This window comes from Pristiophorus japonicus, chromosome 16 (assembly GCF_044704955.1).
Source record: "Pristiophorus japonicus isolate sPriJap1 chromosome 16, sPriJap1.hap1, whole genome shotgun sequence".
Taxonomy (NCBI): domain Eukaryota; kingdom Metazoa; phylum Chordata; class Chondrichthyes; family Pristiophoridae; genus Pristiophorus; species Pristiophorus japonicus.
Genome location: NC_091992.1, coordinates 10011715 through 10035241, shown reverse-complemented (window position 1 = coordinate 10035241; position 23527 = coordinate 10011715). Strand labels below are relative to the sequence as shown.

The window sequence follows — 23527 nt, the reverse complement described above, 5'->3', positions numbered from 1 at the left end:
TATATAAATGCAAGTCTTTCTTTTTCTTTCTCTCCCTCCATCCTTCCCCCTCCATCTCCCAAGCCCAGAATCCCAAATCAACTGTAGGATCTCGACTGTTGCCCAGCCTCCGATCAGCTGACCCAGCATAGGACAGTGCTCAGAGCTGAGAATCTTGTCCCCTGCCACACAGTGTTACTTACTAACTGGGCCACACTTCCCATAACATTTTGCTGTGCTTTTGATCTAATGGAGTAAGATGATTAAACGAGTTCATCGGGTAGATAGCGAGAAACAATTTCCTCTGGTGGGGGGGAGGGGAGGAAGAGTCAGAACGAGGGGGCATACCTTGAAAATTAGAGCCAGGCCGTTCAGGGGTGATGTCAGGAAGCACTTCTTCACAAACAGGGTTGTGGGAATCTGGAACTCTCCCGCTCTTAATACTGTTGAGGCTCGGGGTCAATTGAGAATTTCAAAATTGAGATTGAAAGGTTTTTGTTAGGCGAGGATGTTAAGGGTTATGGAACCAAGGCGAATAGATGGAGTTAAGATACAGATCTGCCATGATCTAATTGAATGACAGAGCAGGCTCGAGGGGCTGAATTGATCTGTTTTTCCTATGTTCCTAATCTCCTAAATTCAGACATAAGAACATAAGAATTAGGAGCAGGAGTTGGCCATACGGCTCCCTGAGCCTGCTCCGCCATTCATGGCTGATCATCAACCACAACTCCACTTTCCTGCGCGATCCCCATATCCCTCGTTTCCCTTAGTGCTCTCTGTCTTGAATATACTCAACGACTGAGCATCCACAGCCCTCTGGGGTAGAGAAATCCAAAGATTCACAATGCTCCGAGTGAAGACATTCCTCCTCATCTCAGTCCTAAATGGCCGACCCCCTTATCCTTAGACTGTGGCCCCCTAGACCTACTCTCCAGCTAGGGGGAAACAACCTTTCGGCATCTACCCTGTCAAGCCCGCTAAGAATTTTATACTTTTCAATGAGATCACCTCTCATTCTTCTAAACTCCAGAACTTACCAATAACAACAGGTGCTGAGGTGTTGCAAATGATTTTCTTTCAGTGTTAAGTCAGTGTTGCTTTGTGTGAGAACTCTCACCAGGCAACTCACTAATTGTCAAACTACACTATATTTGCGCCTTGCCTGTGTATATCCTGCGGTGTTATCGGATGGAACACTTAGCGGGTTCTTATCAAATTCCTCCATCTGCTGTATTGACGCAGCCGCAGACCTGATTATATTAAGCACGGAGCCACAGACCTGATTATATTTATTGGGAATGGTAGCATAGTGGTTATGGCACTGGACTAATAATCCAGAGGTCTGGAATAATGATCTGGAGACGTGAGTTCCCCACCACGGCAGCTGAGGAATTTAAATTCAGTTAATTAAATAAATCTAGTATAAAAAGCTAGCATCAGTAATGGTGATCACGAAATTAACTGGATTGTTGTAAAAATCCACCTGGTTCACTAATGTCCTTTAGGGAAGGAAATCTGCCGTCCTTACCCGGTCTGGCCTATATGTGACACCAGACCCACAGCAATGTGGTTGACTCTTAACTGCCCCTCTGAAATGGCCCAGCGAGCCACATAGTTGTATTCAAGGGCAATTAGGGATGAACAGTATCTGTTGGCCTTGCCGACAATGCCCACATCCCGAGAACGAATGAATAAAATAAAAAATGAAACGCGGAGCCACAGACCTGATTATATTAAGCAGCCTCAAGCCTGTGTAACGAGCGGAGAAAGGGACTCAATAGGAATGCGTTGGAAAAATAATACTGCACAGCAAAGCAAAATCCCCAGGCTGAGGTCTGGTTGAAAGCCTCATTCTATCCGTAGATCCCCTCCTTTGTTCTGCTGGTTTCAAACATCCAGAATCCGCTGCTATGCGATCTCTGTGCAAACACAAGATGATGTGAGCAACACCAGCAGGCTTCAGAAGGAATTCTACTAATTTGTTGTATTTTTTTTTTAAAGCTGTCTTTCAAAGTAGAAGAAAGTATCCCTAGCGGCAGCTCTACTCAGTGGGTTCACTGCACCATGCGGTGTTGCGCTGAGCTATGCGGAACAGCAAGGCCACTGGTTCATTTCCTCTTTGGTCCGCTGCTGACTGCACTGATCACAAGCCAGGTTGTACGGGGCCCGCTGTAATTGGTCTCAGAGCTCCAAAGCCAGAGAGAAAGAGAGAGAGAGAGAGAAAGAGAGAGAGAAAGAAGGAAAAGAGATCGTTCCGGGTTGGTGTTCCTGGCTTTCCACCGGCACAGAAGGGTCGGTAGCCAGAGGACACCAGAACTGGAGGATTGTGTCCAATTCTGGGCACCGCACTTTAGGAAGGACGTGAAGGCTTTGGAGAGGGTACAGAGGAGATTTCCAGGGATGAGAAACTTCAGTTACATGGAGAGACTGCAGAAGCTGGCGTTTGTGCTCCTTAGAGCAGAGAAGGCTGATGAGATTTGATAGAGATGTTTAAAGTCATGAAGGGTCTAGACAGTCAATAAAGAGAAATTGTTTCCAATGGCTGAAGGGTCGATAATCGATAACCTGAGGGCACAGATTTAAGGTGATTGGCAAAAGAACCAGAGGCGACAGGAGAAAAAACCTTTTTACGCAATGAGTGGTTAGGATTTGGAATGCAAAAGAAAAAAAAGACTTGCATTTATATAGAGCCTTTCACGACCACCGGACGTCCCAAAGCACTTTACAGCCAATGAAGTAATTTTTGAAGTGAAGTCACCATTGTAATGTATGCCTGATAGGGCGATGGATACAGATTCAATAGTTGTTTTCAAAAGGGAATTGGATAAATACTTGAAGGAAAAACATTGCAGGGATACGGGGAAAGAGCGGGGGGAGTGGGACTAACTGGATTGCTCTTCGAAAGGCCAGAGCAGGCTCGATGGGTCAAACGGCCTCCTTCTGTTCTGTATTCTATGATCACCATCCAGCGACTGCCACTGTGACATGCACACGTGTGGGTGTCGGGCGAAGACAAGAAGCATTAGATGTGCATTGGTGAACCCCCTCCCATGGTTGAATGGTCTTGGCTGACGTGTGAAGAATGGCCACCTGGGCCAGGTACTGGGAGGACTGCCTGGGACCCATTGATTGTACCCCAGAGGGTGTCAATGTTTTCATGAAAAGACGTAAGAAAATTCAGTGTGTTAGGGAATTGTCATCTGTGTGTGGATGAACAGCCATGTTTTATGGTTAAGGAAAGCCAGAGTAGTTTTATTTGTTTGTGAGGGTGACAGGTAAACAACATTGCATTTATAAGACGCCCTTAACGTAGGAAAATGTCCCAAGGTGCTTCACAGAAACGTAATCAGACAAAAATTGATACCGAGCCAAAGAAGGAGACATTAGAAGGGGTGATTCAAAGCTTGGTCGAAGAGGTAGGTTTTAAGGAGGATGAGGCAGAGAGGTTTAAGGAGGAAATTCCAGAGCTTAAGGCCTAGATGGCTGAAGCCAATTGTGGGGAGATTATAATTGAGGATGCTCAAGAGACTAAAATTGGAGGAGCGCTGAGATCTCGGAGGGTTGTGGGGCCGGAGGAAATTATAGAGATAGGGAGGGGGTGAGGCCACGGAGGGATTTGAACACAAGGATGCGAATTTTAAATTTGAGGCATTGCCAGACCAGGCGCCAGTGGAGGTCAGTGAGCACAGGGGAGATGGGTGAATGAGACTTGGTGCGAGTTAAGCATTAGAGATTTGGATGAGCTCAAGTTTATGGAGGATTGAAGATGGAAGGCTGGTCAGGAGAGCGTTGGAATAGTCAAGTCTGGACTGGAGGTAACAAAAACGTTGGATGTGTACAAAATGGTGCCAAGAAAATGGTGTAAAGCAGGCAATAGTGGGATCGACCACCCATTATTCACCCTTCTTTTATCAGTTCAGGTACTACCCACCCATTTTTAGATTCAACCATGGGTGGACATCACTAGCAAACCTGAGTCTGTCTTCATCTAACATTCACATGAACACGTTCTAACATGAGGCAATGGATTCTGATCAGGACAGGAACCTGGGCTGATATTTTATTCTCTCTCACTAGCTCAGGGACTCTGAGTCCTTTTTTCTGCTTACTTCCCTGTCTTATAATGTGGAAGCATTAATTATTTAAGGTTTTCAATGAATTTTAATCAGCAGCAAAGCAAACATCAGAACTCAAACCATGATCAGCAACCCACGCCCACCCCCAACCCCCCGCACCCCGCCCCCCCACCACCCCACAACCTCCCTCGTCTACACTTGACAAAAATTGACAATATATATTATATGGGGTTTTGCTAGAGTTGATAGGGAGAAACTGTTTCCACTTGCAGGAGGGTCAATAACCAGAGGAAACAGATTTAAGATCATTGGCAAAAAAGCCAGAAGGTAGATGAGACATTTTTTTTTACTCAATGAGTTGTTATGATCCGGAATGCACTGCCTGAAAGGGAGATGGAAGCAAATTCAATTGTGACTTTCAAAACGGAATTGAATAAGTACTTGAAAAAGAAAAAAATTGCAGGGCTATGGGGAAAGAGCAGTGGGCGGTGGGACTAATTGGGCAGCTCTTTCAGAGAGCTGGCACAGGCACGATGGGCCGAATGGCCTCCTTCTGTGGTGTATGATTCTATATGCATTCTTCCAGAAAGCACATGTGAGACTTCCAACTCTGGGGGTGAGCCCATAGCCCATACTTCTCAGAGAGAGTGCCTGTACCTCTCATAATGTACCCATACAACTCATAGTGTGTGCCCATACATCTCATAGTGTGTGCCCATACATCTCATAGTGTGTGCCCATACATCCCATAGAGTGTGTGCCTGTACTTCTCATAGTGTGTGCCCATACATCTCATAGAGTGTGTGCCCGTACTTCTCATAGTGTGTGCCTGTACCTCTCATAGTGTGCCCATACATCTCATAGTGTGTGCCCATACATCCCATAGAGCGTGTGCCAGTACACCTCATAGAGTGTGTGCCTGTACTTCCCATAGAGTGTGCCCGTATATCGCATAGAGTGTGCCCGTACATTTCATAGAGTGTGTGCCCGTACTTCCCATAGAGTATGCCCGTACATCTCATAGAGTGTGTGCCCGTACTTCCCATATAGTGTGCCCATACATCTCATAGAGTGTATGCCCGTACTTCCCATAGAGTGTGCCCGTACATCTCATAGAGTGTGTGCCCGTACTTCCCATAGAGTGTGCCCGTACATCTCATAGTATGTGCCCGTACATCTCATAGAGTGTGTGCCCGTACTTCCCATTGAGTGTGCCCGTACATCTCATAGAGTGTGTGCCCGTACTTCCCATAGAGTGTGTGCCTGTACATCCCATAGAGTGTGCCTATACATCTCATAGAGTGTGTGCCCGTACTTCCCATAGAGTGTGCCCGTACATCGCATAGAGTGTGCCCGTACATCTCATAGAGTGTGCCCGTACATCTCATAGAGTGTGCCCGTACTTCCCACAGTGTGCCTGTACATCCCATAGAATGTGCCTGTACATCGCATAGAGTGTGCTTATACTTCTCCCAGTTTCTCCCTACTGCTCTAGATATGTACCTACACTATTGCTGGTATGTACCCATATTGCTTCTGCTATGTATTCATACTGCTCCTAGTATGTACCGGCACTTCTGACTGGTGCAATAGCAAAGATTCAATCGGATAATATTCCTTATTTATTGACATAGTAAACATTTATCAGTCGAGATTTGGAACATTTTCTCTCTAGTGCAGGTTTCATTTTGAGATGAAATATGAAGCCATTTCTTTTATGTAAATAATGAGCTTTGCTCTCCTGTTGGATTTATATGAAACACAAATCTTAACTACCACCAGTCCCTTGAAGGATGGCCCTCACACAGTCTCCAGGTCAACTAATATTTCATGCTTTAGTTGTTTTCTCTCTTATCACAATATGCAAGCATAGCAATGTTTCAGATGCCTTGAACAAAAAATCTACCGTAGCAATGAATGAGAGACTCTCAGACGACCTCCATACCTTTGCCTCACGGTCATTCAATTTTCATGATAACTATTTGCTCGGTCTTTTTGGCTCCTATAAACGATCAAAGAAAAACATACCCGCTGGTCCCTGCAGAATCGGGCTCAATACCTCGTTGCAAGAGTGGGAACCAGCCCCATTGAACTCCCCAGTAAGTAAGGGAGGTGGAATTTCTGACGCCAGGAACAAATGGCTGGCTGAGGTGCTTGAGATGATTAAAGAAGTTGATTGGGTAGATAGAGAGAAACTATTTCCTCTGATGGAGGGGAGTCCAGAACAATGGGCCATAACCTTAAAATTGGAGCTAGGCCGTTCAGGGGTGATGTCAGGAAGCTTCACACAAAGAGCAGTGGCAAACTCGAACTCTTTCCCCCAGAAAGCTGTTGAGTCTGGGGGGGCAAATTGAACATTTCTAAGCTGAGATCACTCGATTTTTGTTAGGCAAAAGTATCTAGGGATATGGAACCAAGGCGGGCAGATGGAGTTAAGCTACCGATCAGCTGTGATCTATTTGAATGACGGAGCAGGCTCTAGTGCCTGAATCTAGTAGGTTTACCAGCTACTGCCAAATCCAGAACCAAGGGGTCAGGAGTAGGGCCATAGCTTCAATTTTGGATTTGGGTTTGGAAAATTCATTGCAAGCCTCAAGAGTCAGAACAATTAATAATTAATGCCTCCACTTAATAAGGTGCACAAGTGGGAAAAAAAAATGAACTTCTATTTAAAAACAAAGAAACTATGGATGGCTGGTTTCCAGCCCGACCACTCAGAACTGGACAGATTGAACTCCTATTGGGCAGATTATCCAGGAGGGTCATGGAATTTGTAGAAGCATGGAGGTTTGGTCCACTTTAAAGACAACCATGAAGGAATCATGCAGTCCTGGCAGGATTTCTGGCATTGCAGACGTTCTGGTGCTGGCTATGGGGTGCTTTGATTTCTGCTCAACAGCTGCGACAAACAAGTGGAGCGTGTGAAGCACACATTCCGCCTGTTCATACCCAAAAATTGCAATCGGACCTGCAGCTGGCACAGGAACCCTGATTTGCTGATTTAAGCCAAGGCTTCTCTGGCAGCACCTTCCAAACCTGCGACCTCTATCACCTAGAAGGACAAAGGCAGCAGGCACATGGGAGCACCACCACCTCCAAGTTTTCCTTCAAGTTACACACCATCCTGACTTGTTAATATATCGGCCGTTCCTTCATCATCGCTGGGTCAAAATCCCGAAACTCCCTCCCTAACAGCACTGTAGGGGTACCTTCACTACACGGACTGCAGCGGTTCAAGAAGGTGGCTCACCACCACCTTCTCAAGGGGCAATTAGAGATGGGCAATAAATGCCGGCCTTGCCAGTGACACCCACATCCCAGAACAATTTTTTTTTTTAAAGCCGCCTCTTACCTGTTTAGAGAAGTTTTCTGATAACGGAGGATCGAGGGATGGGGAATCCTGACTTGAGAAATGAACGGGAGGCTCAAGGAGCCTGAACAGTTGGAATTACCAAGGAAAAAGCTACAATCTCCAGAGATCACAATGGGATACAGAGCTACTCGTTCCAGAAAAATGGAAAGGGAACTTTCATACAATAGAATCATACAGCATAGAAGGGGGGCATTTAGCGCACTGTGCCTGTGTGGCTCTTTGAAAGAACTAAAACTTTGAAAGAACTATATTGATGGGATGTTTGGAAGGGTGGTCTGGATGGACCAATGGTCACTATTGCGCATATGCACATTCTGTGGTTGCAAGTGTGCAACCACAGTCCACAAACTCCAAGTCTAAATCTGTTGAGTTGCTGGTTCATGTATTGAACTATTTAAAAGTTAGTGAGATTTATTTTCTCATCGAGTTCTGCATCAACCTCTCAGCTTTCAGCGGGATTATTATTTTTATGAATTCAGATCTGTACACTGTTAACACCCAGTGTCACAAAGCATGTGTGGATGCAGGTGGGAGTCTGCTCTCCATAACGGCAACCACTAGGAAGATGCCCCCCCCCAATTCTTTGGGGAAGGGTTTTTGTCTTCATCTTCCCGCACCACCCACCCCCATCCCATGGACCAAATCCCAGAATTGCCCTGACATCCTCCATCTCCTTATGCGTACTTGCATCGTTGCCAGTTTGAGCTGCAATGAGTGTGGAGTTGCCATGTGGAGGCTAGGGTATCTCCCAGAAGAGCCCCATCTGGTCGGTCCCTCGTGCCTCTGGATCTATCAGCTACTTGGGTGGTTGCAGCTTGGGAGTTGGCCAAGAGGAAAGTGAAAACATTGCAGGGAATAGGGGGAGAATTCCCCAAATCAAGTGATTATGGAAAAAAAGCTTTAAAAGTTCCCCAGGGTGTTTATAATTTTTTATGCAGATCAAAAAAATGAGCGTTCTGAGACTGTAATCTTTTGTAAAATGATGTCTGCAAATGAGGCAGACTGTTCAGGAAAATCTGGAAACATTCTACAGACTGGTTCACCTCAATAATCTGGAACGGTTACCAAGGTGGGTTAAATATAAGTAATCTAGAATGGTTCCAGTGGCTGTTTAATTGCAAAATTCTGAATCTGCCGCAGAAACTGGTTAGCTTCCAAAATCTGGAACAGGTGAGCTGCGGATGTCACACGCGCTACTCTCTGAAGGTTGTTCTCGACGGGAATCTGGGACAGTTCCAGAGTTTGATGAGCAGTATAAAAGAAGAAAATGAAAGGCTTGCATTTCTATAGCGCCTTTCATGTCCACCTGACGTCTCAAAGCGCTTTACAGCCAATTAAGTACTTTTTGAAGTGTAGTCACTGTTGTAATGTAGGAAACGCGGCAGCCAATTTGCGCACAGAAAGCTCCCACAAACAGCAATGTGATAATGACTAGATAATTTGTTTTTGTTATGTTGATTGAGGGATAAATATTTGCCAGGACACCTGGGATAACTCCCCTGCTCTTCTTCGAAATAGTGCCATGGGATCTTTTACACCACTTGAGAGAGCAGACAGAGCTTCGGTTTAATGTCTCATCCGAAAGACAGCACTTCCGACAGTGCAACACTCTCTCAGCACTGCACTGGAGAGTCAGCTTAGATTTTTCGTGCTCAAGTCCCTGGAGTTGGACTTGAACCCACAACCTTCTGATTCAGAGGCGAGCATGCTACCCATATAAATCCTGGACTGTTCTTGAGGCTTGTTAACCGCGCAGCTCTAGACCTGTCCGTGACTGGGATTATAGATGGCTGGTTTTAGAATGGTTCTAGAAACCAACAGCATCCTGGTGCACCTGCCTGTAATATGCAGGTTTATTTAGTTATAGGGGGAGACTTTTGCCTTCATTTTCGGCAGTTTTCTCAGCTGTTTTTGGGAGAGAAACCGCCCGCTGTAAGTATCCCCCTTACTTTTTAAATGGAACTACCCACAGCTCAAAACGCCCACCAGGAGCAAATCGCCAACGTGCACCGCCAAGAAAATCGCCAGGGCGTAAGCTTGGCCTCAACGGAAGCCCATCCAGATCGCCAAGGGAACCGCCCTGTGAAAGCTACTTAAACAGGGCAGTAGGTGAGAACTCTGCAAAGAAAGGTAAGTTAAAGGTTCTGTATCTTTTTTTAAATTGTAAAACGGCGATTAACTGTAAAACTATCTTGGGAATGTTTTTTAACTTCTTATTTTCTTTTAGTGAATTTTTAAAAAAGTTTTCCCCCCTCCCAAGGCCCAACCGCAGCCTCAGAGTAAATTTTTAAAAACATTTCACCTAATTTCACCTTTAACCGCCAAGATTATTGATGCAAGATCCATTTTCTCGCCGGGCGATATTTTTTACCGTAATTATGGATAGTGGAGGGCAGAGAAACCCAAGGCAAAGAACAAAAAGGGCCATTGTACAGCAAAATTCTAAAAGGACAGAGGGTGTTAAAAAAACAAGCCTAAAGGCTTTGTATCTTAATGCAAGGAGTATCCGCAATAAGGTGGATGAATTAACTGTGCAAATAGATGTTAACAAATATGATGTGATTGGGATTACGGAGACGTGGCTCCAGGATGATCAGGGCTGGGAACTCAACATCCAGGGGTATTCAACATTCAGGAAGGATAGAATAAAAGGAAAAGGAGGTGGGGTAGCATTGCTGGTTAAGGAGGAGATTAAGGCAATAGTTAGGAAGGACATTAGCTTGGATGATGTGGAATCTATATGGGTAGAGCTGCAGAACACCAAAGGGCAAAAAACGTTAGTGGGAGTTGTGTACAGACCTCCAAACAGTAGTAGTGATGTTGGGGAGGGCATCAAACATGAAATTAGGGGTGCGTGCAATAAAGGTGCAGCAGTTATAATGGGTGACTTTAATATGCACATAGATTGGGCTAACCAAACTGGAAGCAATACGGTGGAGGAGGATTTCCTGGAGTGCATAAGGGATGGTTTTTTAGACCAATATGTCGAGGAACCAACTAGGGGGGAGGCCATCTTAGACTGGGTGTTATGTAATGAGAGAGGATTAATTAGCAATCTCGTTGTGCGAGGCCCCTTGGGGAAGAGTGACCATAATATGGTGGAATTCTGCATTGGGATGGAGAATGAAACAGTTAATTCAGAGACCATGGTCCAGAACTTAAAGAAGGCTAACTTTGAAGGTATGAGGCGTGAATTGGCTGGGATGGATTGGCGAATGATACTTAAGGGGTTGACTGTGGATGGGCAATGGCAGACATTTAGAGACCGCATGAATGAACTACAACAATTGTACATTCCTGTCTGGCATAAAAATAAAAAAGGGAAGGTGGCTCAACCGTGGCTATCAAGGGAAATCAGGGATAGTATTAAAGCCAAGGAAGTGGCATACAAATTGGCCAGAAATAGCAGCGAACCTGGGGACTGGGAGAAATTTAGAACTCAGCAGAGGAGGACAAAGGGTTTGATTAGGGCAGGGAAAATGGAGTATGAGAAGAAGCTTGCAGGGAACATTAAGACGGATTGCAAAAGTTTCTATAGATATGTAAAGAGAAAAAGATTAGTAAAGACAAACGTAGGTCCCCTGCAGTCAGAATCAGGGGAAGTCATAACGGGGAACAAAGAAATGGCGGACCAATTGAACAAGTACTTTGGTTCGGTATTCACGAAGGAGGACACGAACAACCTTCCGGTTATAAAAGGAGTCGGGGGGTCTAGTAAGGAGGAGGAACTGAGGGAAATCCTTATTAGCCGGGAAATTGTGTTGGGGAAATTGATGGGATTGAAGGCCGATAAATCCCCAGGGCCTGATGGACTGCATCCCAGAGTACTTAAGGAGGTGGCCTTGGAAATAGTGGATGCGTTGACAGTCATTTTCCAACATTCCATTGACTCTGGATCAGTTCCTATGGAGTGGAGGGTAGCCAATGTAACCCCACTTTTTAAAAAAGGAGGGAGAGAGAAAACAGGGAATTATAGACCGGTCAGCCTGACATCGGTAGTGGGTAAAATGATGGAATCAATTATTAAGGATGTCATAGCAGTGCATTTGGAAAGAGGTGACATGATAGGTCCAAGTCAGCATGGATTTGTGAAAGGGAAATCATGCTTGACAAATCTTCTGGAATTTTTTGAGGATGTTTCCAGTAGAGTGGATAAGGGAGAACCAGTTGATGTGGTATATTTGGACTTTCAGAAGGCGTTCGACAAGGTCGCACACAAGAGATTGATGTGCAAAGTTAGAGCACATGGGATTGGGGGTAGTGTACTGACATGGATTGAGAACTGGTTGTCAGACAGGAAGCAAAGAGTAGGAGTCAATGGGTACTTTTCAGAATGGCAGGCAGTGACTAGTGGGGTACCGCAAGGTTCTGTGCTGGGGCCCCAGCTGTTTACACTGTACATTAATGATTTAGTGAGGGGATTAAATGTAGTATCTCCAAATTTGCGGATGACACTAAGTTGGGTGGCAGTGTGAGCTGCGAGGAGGATGCTGTGAGGCTGCAGAGCGACTTGGATAGGTTAGGTGAGTGGGCAAATGCATGGCAGATGAAGTATAATGTGGATAAATGTGAGGTTATCCACTTTGGTGGTAAAAACAGAGAGACAGACTATTATCTGAATGGTGACAGATTAGGAAAAGGGGAGGTGCAAAGAGACCTGGGTGTCATGGTACATCAGTCATTGAAGGTTGGCATGCAGGTGCAGCAGGCGGTTAAGAAAGCAAATGGCATGTTGGCCTTCATAGCAAGGGGATTTGAGTACAGGGGCAGGGAGGTGTTGCTACAGTTGTACAGGGCATTGGTGAGGCCACACCTGGAGTATTGTGTACAGTTTTGGTCTCCTAACCTGAGGAAGGACATTCTTGCTATTGAGGGAGTGCAGCGAAGGTTTACCAGACTGATTCCCGGGATGGCGGGACTGACCTATCAAGAAAGACTGGATCAACTGGGCTTGTATTCACTGGAGTTCAGAAGAATGAGAGGGGACCTCATAGAAACATTTAAAATTCTGACGGGGTTAGACAGGTTAGATGCAGGAAGAATGTTCCCAATGTTGGGGAAGTCCAGAACAAGAGGTCACAGTCTAAGGATAAGGGGTAAGCCATTTAGGACCGAGATGCGGAGGAACTTCTTCACCCAGAGAGTGGTGAACCTGTGGAATTCTCTACCACAGAAAGTTGTTGAGGCCAATTCACTAAATATATTCAAAAAGGAGTTAGATGAGGTCCTTACTACTAGGGGGATCAAGGGGTATGGCGAGAAAGCAGGAATGGGGTACTGAAGTTGAATGTTCAGCCATGAACTCATTGAATGGCGGTGCAGGCTAGAAGGGCCAAATGGCCTACTCCTGCACCTATTTTCTATGTTTCGCCAGCGTTAGTTGCAGAATGTTAGCGGTTTTCTGGGCAGCAATCGGGCGTTGAGCGGCTCTAGCATTGCCACTTGGGAAGATGGTGGGTTGGGTGTGGAGGAGGGGGGGGATGCTTTCACATACACAGCAGGACTTAATATTATAAAGCTGTTTGACCTTTCTCACTAATAATGACAAATTTTTTTTTTAAACTAAAATGCAAATAAAGACAGTCAGGCAAATGGTAAAATAAAACACACAGCAGTGTTGAATTACATGGATGCAGCTAATTACAAAGCAAATCAGCATGTCAATTACAAGTATTGGAGGGGGGGAGGGGTCCACATATTAACTGTTTATATCGTCAACCGAGAGGGGACCTTATGAAGGTATATAAAATAGTAAATGGTGCTTGCGGATAAGGGTCATTCCAGAACTAAACTGTGACAATGGGACAAGCGAACTCAGGTCCAACCAACAACAACTTATATTTATATAGCACCTTTAACGTAGTGAAATGTCTCAAGGCGCTTCACAGGAGTATTATGAGATTTTAAAATTTGACACCGTGCCACATAAGTAGAAATTAGCGCAGGTGACCAAAAGCTTGGTCAAAGAGGTAGGTTTCAAGGGGCATCTTGAAGGAGGAAAGAGAGGCGGAGAGGTTTAGGCCGGGAGTTTCAGAGCTTGGGGCCTAGGCAACAGAAAGCTCGGCCACCAATGGTTGAGTGATTATAATCAGGGGTGCTCAAGAGGGCAGAATTGGAGGAGCACAGACATCTCGGGGGATTGTGGGGCTGGAGGAGATTACAGAGATAGGGAGGGATTTGAAAATAAGGGTGAGAATTTTGAAATCGAGGCATTGCTAAACCGGAAGTCAACCGGAAACTAACAAAAGGCAAATTTATTAGTGATTTCAGGAAGTTGGACTCCACTCAAAGAGTGATCACATGGAATGGACATCCAGGCAGTGTAGTGGAGGTAAAATCCCTGGAATTATTTAAGAAGCAGTTGTATAGCGTGATGGGCGATGCAGGATGGATGGGTGGCGGGGGAGGGGGTGGCGGTGTTGGAATGGGAAGCTGTTGGATTTTTCAGGGCGGGTGAGTTAAGTAGAGCTAAATGCCCTTCCTCCTCTGGACGTTCTTGCTATTGAGGGAGTGCAGCGAAGGTTCACCAGACTGATTCCAGGGATGACAGGACTGACATATGAGGAGAGACTGGATCAACTGGGCCTTTATACACTGGAGTTTAGAAGGATGAGAGGGAATCTCATAGAAACTTATAAGATTCTGACAGGACTGGACATGTTAGATGTGGGAAGAATGTTCCCGATGTTGGGAAAGTCCAGAACCAGGGGACACTGTCTTAGGATAAGGGGTTGGCCATTTAGGACTGAGATGAGGATAAACTTCTTCATTCAGAGAGTTGTTAACCTGTGGAATTCCCGACCGCAGAGAGTTGTTGATGCCAGCTCATTGGATATATTCAAGAGGGAGTTAGATGTGGCCCTTATGGCTAAAGGGATCAAGGGGTATGGAGAGAAAGCAGGAAAGGGGTACTGAGGTGAATGATCAGCCATGAACTTATTGAATGGTGGTGCAGGCTCGAAGGGCCAAATGGCCTACTCCTGCACCTATTTTCTATGTTTCTATGTATCTATCTTGCCAGCTCCAAATGTTTAGTACTTCTTTTCTGCTGTAATTACTGACTTTGGAGTTAATCGAGTACAGGAAGAGAGAAAGTATCTTCTGATGATGCAGGAATGGCCACTGAAGAGGTAGCATCCATCTCTGCACAGTCAGGAGGTGGCCCAGAGCCCCGCTTTGCAAACTGCTGCGATTGCTGCAAGTGGTGTTTGGAAGAAAAAAAAAATCCAATGCAAAAAATCCGCACAGCAGAGTTTTACCGTAGCATGAGCTTCAGTTTTAAAGATCCAGGGCTAATCCGCAAGTTTGCATCAGAGACTGAATTCTGTTTGCCTGACCTACATACAGCTTCCCCAAACTCACCACACACAAAAAAATCTAATCAGGGCACTGATTCTATCCGCAATCCCCTCTGCCTGAGAGACGCTTTCATTCCTCTTACACCCCAGTCATTTTCCCAGACAGGTTTGGTGACAATGAGACAACACACTTAGGAAACAAGTCATGAAGAAAGGTAGGTAACAGCGTTGTACAAATAATGACAACTGGCGCTGCCAGTGTGGATGAGATCGCTTCTGTGGCCCTCTGTGATCTGAAGCATTCTATTATTTAGGTCTTTATGTAGATTTTTTTTATCAGTGAATTTTAAGTTACTGAGCTCCCTAAACCCAAAGGACCAAATATAATTAGCCAGGAACTGGACCATGAAAGAGGGATCTATTCCCCCCTGCCCCCCTCCCCCACTCCTGACAAGGGACCCCTCCCCTCCCATCCTTTGGGGGGAATTAAAAAAAAACTTATACAGTCTACTCCCAAAAATTAAAAGTCATTTTCTGCACTAAAAACAATAGAATTATCCAATAATGCGAATTAAGCAAAGTAACAGCAAAAAAAAGAGAATTTAGTGCGAAAAATATGTCAAATTATCAGTTTGTTTGAATGAAGACCAAAACAGTATGTGTGGGGAGGGGGGGGGGGGGGAGGAGGAGGACAATAAGGTCATTCTAGGAATGATTTCTAAATTATTTGAAGCAGTACCTGCCTGATTGCCTTTACAGCCAATCACCTTTTATGAAACTTGGCTAATTCCTCGGAATCAGATGCTTGAAGCCTGGCAGTGGATCGTGGTAAAAAATCAATTATGCTGAAAGATTTTTTGATATTAAAGAGCACAGATCTGGTTAGATGCCCTGATCCTTCCTTCGTAAAATAATTAGAACTACCAGGGTTTTTTTTACTGATGCAAGCGATGAAGACACGGGTCCCTCTAACATTTCGACATCCTCTCTTCTCTCTTCATTCTCCTGCTGTCTAAAGTGACCTTGTTATATCTAATGCATCATTCTATCTCGATCGCTCCTGCTGTCACCCACTCAGATCAGAAATCATAAACCAGCGCCGACTGAGCAATAGTCCTACGATATTTTTATCGTTTTATTAATAGTGCAGTTTATGGGGTTTGATAGTTAAATACAGCAGAACCTCCTCTAAAGCAAAATACACACACTAGATCCACTGGCTGTCTGTCTCACTGTGAAATTCAATATTGTTATTTTCTCTCTCTAAGTTTAAATAAAATCTACTCGCTGAATGGCGTGTAGAGTATTTTCAGACAACTATATTTACAAAGGAGGGACAGAAGCTGTGGGGGAGGGGGAGAGGGCATTTTCTAACTTCCCTTGGGACCCCCTGCCCTAGTTTCACACACCAACATAGTGCCTGAAAATTGGGAGAAAGCAGATTGTGAGAGGCATTAAAACGCTTTAAACTCGTCCCACCTTGTGACCCATTTGCGCTCCTCCTGAAAAATAAATAATTCCTGGTATTGTTCCCTGTTGTTATTGTCCGTGAGCCGTTCTGTCTCAGCCCCTCCTCTCCCACCCATTCCCTCTTCCCCCCTCTCCTCTCCTCTCCCCTCCTCTCCTCTCCCCTCTTAACTCCACCTTTCCTACCCCTCTCCTTTCCCTCCTCTCCCCTTTCCCCCTCTTCTCCTCCTATCTCCTCTCCCCTTCTTCTCTCCTCTCCCCCTCTTCCCTCTCCCCCTCCTTTCTCCTCCCCTCTCCCTTCTCTCCACTCCCCTCATCTCTTCCCCTCTCCCTCCCCCTTCTTCCCCTCTACTCTCCTTCTCCCCTCCCCTCCTCTCCCTTCCACCCCTCCTCTTCTTTCCTCTCTCCATTTTCTCCCTTACACTCCCTGCTCCCTCTCCCTCCCCACTCACCTCCTTTGCCCTCTACCTACCCTCCCCTCTGCCTCCTTTCCCTCTGTCTCCTCTCCCCTCCCTCATAGAATCATAGAAATTTACAGCACAGAAGGAGGCCATTTCGGCTCATCATGTCCGAGCTCGACACTCCCCTCCTCTCCCCTCTCCCTCCTCTCCCCTCACCTTATTTCCCGGGTGTTGGGTGGACCTGTACCTGCCACTGAAATTGACAGTTCTATGATTTGGGGGAAGGGGTGAGGGAGGGAGCAAGAGGAGGAGATAGAGGGCTTCAGCTGTAGAATGTGCCTGTGCACCATGCGACATGTATCACACCAGCCGTACAGATGAGACTGCGCGTACTCATGCATTTAACCCTTTACTCACCGAAACTCTTACAACAATGGGCAGAGGCACCAACCCATTGTGCGGGGAGCTTGGTTCCTGATGGCTCGTAACAATTGCACTGGGTAAAGGAAATTATTATATGGCACTCTTCTCAAAATGCACATCTTTGCAAGCCAGTGAGTTCGTAGTACCAACTGTTGTTTGCTTTGTTTCTCTAATACAGTGAATATCATTAGATAAAATGTGTCCATTGTTTTTATCCATTTGTATTCTGCTTGCAGTCTCATTTTTACCATTCCCTTCAGACTTTTCTCTCCACTCAGAGCAGATTAATTGGTCAGACATGATCTGCTCCGGTTATACTGCTGTCCGTGTCTTCTACCCGTCTCTAGTTCTCTCTGGAAAGAGTATGCCTCCTAGCCAACCCACACCCCATGTACCTACCACCCATATACACACACTCCATGCACCTACCACCCATATGCACATACCCCATGCACCTACTGTCCTTATACACACACCCCATGTACTTACCATCCATATACACACAGCCTATGAACCCTACCGGCCATATACACACACCCCATGCACCTCCCGCCCATATACACACACTCCATGAACCTATCACCCTTATACATACACTCCATGCACCTACCCCCAATATACCCACAGCCCAAGCACCTACTTACCGCTCATCCACCAACCACACTTGGACAATGGTGGATCACTAGTCTCCAGTGAAACGATTCATTCAGCATTAACTACACTCGCTCTCCAGCATCCCAATGATCTGTTGCACAGGCCTGTCGGCCACATGCTCGAGCGACAGGCTTACATAAACACTCAAAGTGGCCCAACGTGCAGGCGCCTCCAGCTAGGAGCCCCCGTACACCTGACAATAGATGTTTGGCGGTGACAACAGCAGTCACTGCAAGAACAATTGCCCGGTGTTCTAAACTGTAAACAGTAAATGTGGAGCGGTTTATAAACACGAGCAGAACCTCAACACTGAGCGGCCGGCTAAAACCGGTTGTTCTTTATAATATAAAAAATGTAATTAAGGTTTCCCCCCCTTAACCCACAAGTTTAGGAATGATAGTGGCAGCGGTGTAGGATTCGATGGCAGATACCATCACATACGTGAAACTGCAGAAATACCAGTTCTAGGAAGCAACTATCAAGAAATATACACTACAGGCTACATGATACTCTATTTAAAAACGGCTGCCATCTAAAATACACCAGGGGTCATTGTAGGAAGTGTGTAGGGTGGAGCCTCGGTGATTCAATGTCCCACTAATTTGTGTATATTTCATGCACTGTGTGTTGGGATTTCGGATGTATCCACCGATGAGACGGCAGCGCTGAGAGCAGTCCTTTTCCAACACCTCCAGGTTCACGAAATTCAACAGGACAACCCAAGGAATAAAAATCATGCACAAGGAGGGGTCTGACTGGAATGCTGGAAGGGGCCACGTGTAGCTCATGGGTGGCAGATCCGGCTCCATTACATTATACACTAAACACTAAACACCACTTAATGCACTGTGCATAATCTATTACATTATACAGTTTCTAATAGTTTGTACACATCAGAATGATGGCACTCTACCTAATGCATTTTACATCAAAGATCTATACCTCTGAATACACCACCAGTGCTACATCTCCAATACAATCCACCATTCAGCACACTCAACTATTATTACATAATTCAACACACCTCACTATTATTACAATATCCACCACACCCCATTATTACCCACACCATCTAACACACCCCACTATTAATGCACCTACACCATCCATCACACTCCATTATTTCCTACATCAACAACAACTTGCATTTATATAGCACCTTTAACATAGTAAAATGTCCCAAGGCGCTTCACTGGAGCGTTATCAAACAGAATGTGACACCGAGCCACATTAGGAGATATTAGAGCAGATGACCAAAAGCTTGGTTAAAGAGGTATGTTTAAAGGAGCGGCTTAAAGGAGGAAAGAGAGAGGCGGAGAGGTTTAGGGAGAAAATTCCAGAGTTTGGAGCCTAGGCAGCTGAAGGCACAGCCACCAATGGTGGAGCGATTAAAATCGGGGATGCTCAAGAGGCCAGAATTGCAAGATCACAGACATCTCGGGGGGGCTGTAGGGCTGGAGCAGGTTACAGAGATAGGGAGGGGCGAGGCCATGGAGGGATTTGAAAACAAGAATGAGAATTTTAAAATCGAGGCGTTGCCAGAGCAGAAGCCAATGTAGGCGGGCGAGCACAGGGGGTGATGGGTGAATGGGACGGTGCAAGTTAGGACATGGGCAGCCAAGCTTTGGATGAGTTCAAGTTTACAGAGGGTAGAACATGGAAGGCCATCCAGGAGTACGCCATCCAGCACACTCCACTATGGCCGAGTCCATCCATCTCACCTCACTATGGCCTACACCATTCAATACAATCCACTATTGCCTACACCACCCATTGCATTGCCACCCAATAGACTCCACTATCGCCGACACCCCCCAATACATAATGAAGCCGATTTCCCTGTCTTTTGTTGCCATATAATTCTTAGTATTGCTGTGGTGCCAGTCACGTAACACTGTCCACTTTCATTCTGACCCCTGTGTGCAATGCCCACCACCCAGCTCATTCAAGATTTTCACTCCCCAAGGGGAGCACTAGAGACATCAAAACAAAAGCCTGAAGCCATCTGCAACCATCTTTAATAAACATGAACGCAGCCTGATCTGTGTTACATATACAAGGAACAAACAGGATGGTAATGAGACACAGGCCGGTGATTCAAGCTCAATTTTCTGAAAACTGGTTGAACTTCGCTCTTGCAGTTTATATCATCAGAACTCAATTGGCTCAACCACCACCCTTGAGTCACACAGACAGCCAAGCTCTTCTGCTGTGTCCGCTTTATATGTTAAATTGCTGGGCATCTCTTCACTAAATAGCAGTTAGTACGGCGATACGACAGCTGATTTTCTCCGGGTCTAACACTAGAGCATTTAAACTTTGCAACATTTATACTCATTGTCAATTCGCACCGTGTGCACTGTTTTAGATTCAATTCATGATAATCTACCGTCTTTAAAAAAAATTCAGAGTCGGATGCTGTTAGGGGGCAGCAGGGTTTGTTCTGATCGATGACCAGCCTCTCTCGTATCTATCTTATGATCTTAAAGGTCTGTCTGCAGCATTGGATTTATACATACCAATATTTACGCTGTTGTCACTATCAAGATTTACTTTTGACAAGAGCAATGTATTCTCTTTGGCTTCACACTATTAAAGGTTTAAGGCTACAACACCATATATACATTTAAATCCCATTTTTACAACTTCCAGTATTTTTTTAAAATTCTCCTTCTGACAAACTTGCTAAGGTATGTGTATAAACAGCAATTGTAGTCAGCAAGGGCGATAAAACCTATATAAGACGAACCGCAAGACGTTGTTTAGCGGAACCTCATTTTTAAGGTCGTAATAATGAGGTGGGAGTCCTGCCAGACCATTTAGAGAGAGAGAGAGAGAGGTCCTTAAAGTCTCTATCTGTGTGACCAATATTCAACACTTCTGGTGCTGACCCGGCACCTGGTTTATTTCAGTACCGAGACTCCCGGGGGCTGTGTTTCATGAGCTTCTTGGCTCCCAGTCCATTGTCAGCCTTTCGTTTTTTTAACCCGAGATCTCCGAATGAAGGGAGACATCGGCGATCATAAATCGATACTCACGGTATTTCCACAACCGATTATTCTCATCGAAGGAACCCCTTTTTCTTTTGTTGTGTGGGGAGGGGATAGATTCTGCTCTTAAATTTAACGTTGCGTGTTAAATAGAATTTGGGCTTTGAATACATATGTAATTAAAACCGGATCACAGAATTACCCCCCCCCCCACAAACCCCAACCTCTCCACTCCATAATTGGGCTGAGACATATTGGAGGAACTGCGACAGCCGTATACTTATTATTACTTGATATCAAACTTATCTTTGCATTTTTTGTTGCTGTTGGCAACATTGAACATAAGGTTCAGTTTAACTTAACTGATATAAACCGAGGCGATTTTCTTGAGGTTTTTGTTTTGTGTGGTTACCCGCCCCCCCCCCCCACACACACACACACACCCTCCAGTTCCCGCTGTAAGGGAGGGGTGCTTAGGTTCTAAAGAGTTAAACACGGCAGCCTGTATTTGGGTTATTTATTTATCTATCTATTTATTTATTATTGCTGCCTGCAGACTGGCCGAGCTCGGTGGTTCGCTGCCTGCTTAGGGTTTGGACGGTTTGGCAGTGTTGTTTTGGGTGAAAGAAGAAGATCAGGGCGGCGGTGTTGACATCCAGGATGGCACTGCACTGACCAACTTTCATCCACCTAATCCTCTCCTGTGAGCATTGTAGCCACTGAAGGCGCTCGATAGCCGAGAATAGCAGATCACACAGCCCAGGAGTCTCGGGCGACAGAGAGACATCAACAAAAGCTACATTAGGGCAACATTTTATAAACACACACACACAATGGGATACTTGCTGATAGATAGGCGACGCCTTGATTCAGATAGTAAAAAACTTGGGGAGTTAGGAACTGAGCGGTGTCTTTCAAACCCCAATCTCGGTTTAAAAACAGTAAACTAGGTGTCAAATAACGATGAGGAACATGCCTAAATATTTTTTTAAAAATAGCTTTAGCATCTTAATATCTGCTGGCTAAAACTGATCTGTGTGCAGGGCTGAAACCTCTCCATCTATTCTAGGGCGGAGGGAGTAAGAGAGAATGAGAGACGCTGCCAGTGTTATTTATTTAAAAAATAAGTCAGTAACATTACTGATTTGACCCTTGAAATGCAGCCAGAAGAGATAAAGGTAGATGGCAAGGCGGGAGGGCAGCCAAATAAAATGATTTAAAAAAAACAATACCGCGTATATATTGCAAAAATAAGATTGCGATTTAGACACTTTCAATTAACAGTTTCCAAACGGCACCGCAAACAGCCCGAAAACTTAGATTAAAAGTCCGCAATCTGTCACCAAAACCAGATCCACAATATGAAGGAAGCAATCCGCGCAATCTTAAAAAACTCGCACTGCGGCGATGCTTGCTATATTTAATAAATGTTACGTATTATATATATGAATATTTTATGCATTGAATCCAATGTCGATATAGGAAGAATTTTTTGGGGGTCGCAAAATCGCACCATCAATAAAACATCGCTTCTGGGTTTTAAAAAAATTGCATTGAATTCAAATTCAAATTTCGACCGAAGGAGAGAGAGAGAAAAACATAATGTAACTTACCTTTCCTGCTCATTTTCGTCCCTGTTCCAGCCAGATAAAAGTTGCGGGTGTTTTTATTTAATGGAATAAATCACCAGCGTTCCGGGAGAGGGAAGCGAGCCTGGGTTGTTGCACAGATATCCTGAACCAGCTCTTCCGCATCCTGAGAGCATTAAATAAGAGAGAGAAAGAGAGAGGGAGCCAGGCAGCTACAGCCGACAGGAGACGCACCGAATCCGGCTTGCAGAGGGGGCTGCGACCCCGGGGGTTGTCAGACTAGGAGGAGGGAGGGAGGAGTGTGGGGGGCGCGGGGGAAGAGGGGGGTGGGTTTACAGAAAACCAGCTCAATTTCTTCTCCCTCGAAAAAAAAAGATTTGTAAAATACATATAATTGTAAGTGGTTTAGTAACACGCGTTCCCCCGGACAGTGAACCCAATGTTCAGTGTTGAAATGTTTAATTCAGACTGGAGAGGGGGCTTCTGACGCGCAAGCCAGCGCATGGTACAAGGGAAAATAGCAAGCTTTTCCTTATAAGGAGGGATGGACACGTCTGTTTTATATAAAAAGACACACACACACACAACACACACACCTCTCTTCCCATCCGTTAAATCTCACACCCCCAGCTCCTGCCCAGCCCCGCGCCTCCCCTGCCTCAACCAATTCAATCAATAATCATATCTTGTTGGAAAAGGAGATCGCTCGAATCCTCCACAGAGAAAATAAAAGAAAGGATGAGAGCACAGAAAAAGAGAGAGAGAGAGATCCTGTCCCGCTCCCCTACCTGCAGCACTTTAAACATTCCTTGCGATCCGCACAAGCTGCAATTTATGAGGATTAAGCCGCTTCTATTTGGAGGGAGTTCAAAAAAAATCAGCGAATTCCCTCAGAACCCTGCGCACAGGCATGTGACTGTGGGAGAAGTACATGGTGTGCGTGTGTGTGAATCAAGAATTGCGGATTTAAACAGTCAGAGGCAATTTCCTTTATTTAAAAAAAAGTTGAGAAAGTTATCTGAAATTGAGTAACTGTCAATTAGTCCTGTATCCAGTCCCCATGTGTTACATATGTGTGTGTGTTCATAGCTCGCAAGGTTAACAGTCATGGTTTTAAATATAGAATGACTGTTACCTGGGAACAGTGATTGGATCGATGACGGGCTGGGATGTTGGCTCGCAGCTCTCCTAGTTGCAAAAAAGCAGATTCGAACTGCTCCACGATCAGGAACAGATTAAATGGACTCAGTAATAAAACTGAGTATTGATGCGCT

General features: G+C 45.2%; 1 protein-coding gene across 1 annotated transcript in view; it reads right to left on the bottom strand.

The window, feature by feature from the left end:
- rtn4rl1b (reticulon 4 receptor-like 1b) overlaps positions 1 to 22735 on the bottom strand; it is a 68520-nt gene extending 45785 nt beyond the window's left edge. The window contains exon 1 of the mRNA XM_070856971.1: positions 22278 to 22735. Coding sequence (XP_070713072.1) covers positions 22278 to 22290 — 13 coding nt within the window. The 5' untranslated portion in view covers positions 22291 to 22735. The remainder of the gene's footprint in view (positions 1 to 22277) is intronic.
- Positions 22736 to 23527: the final 792 nt, after the last annotated feature.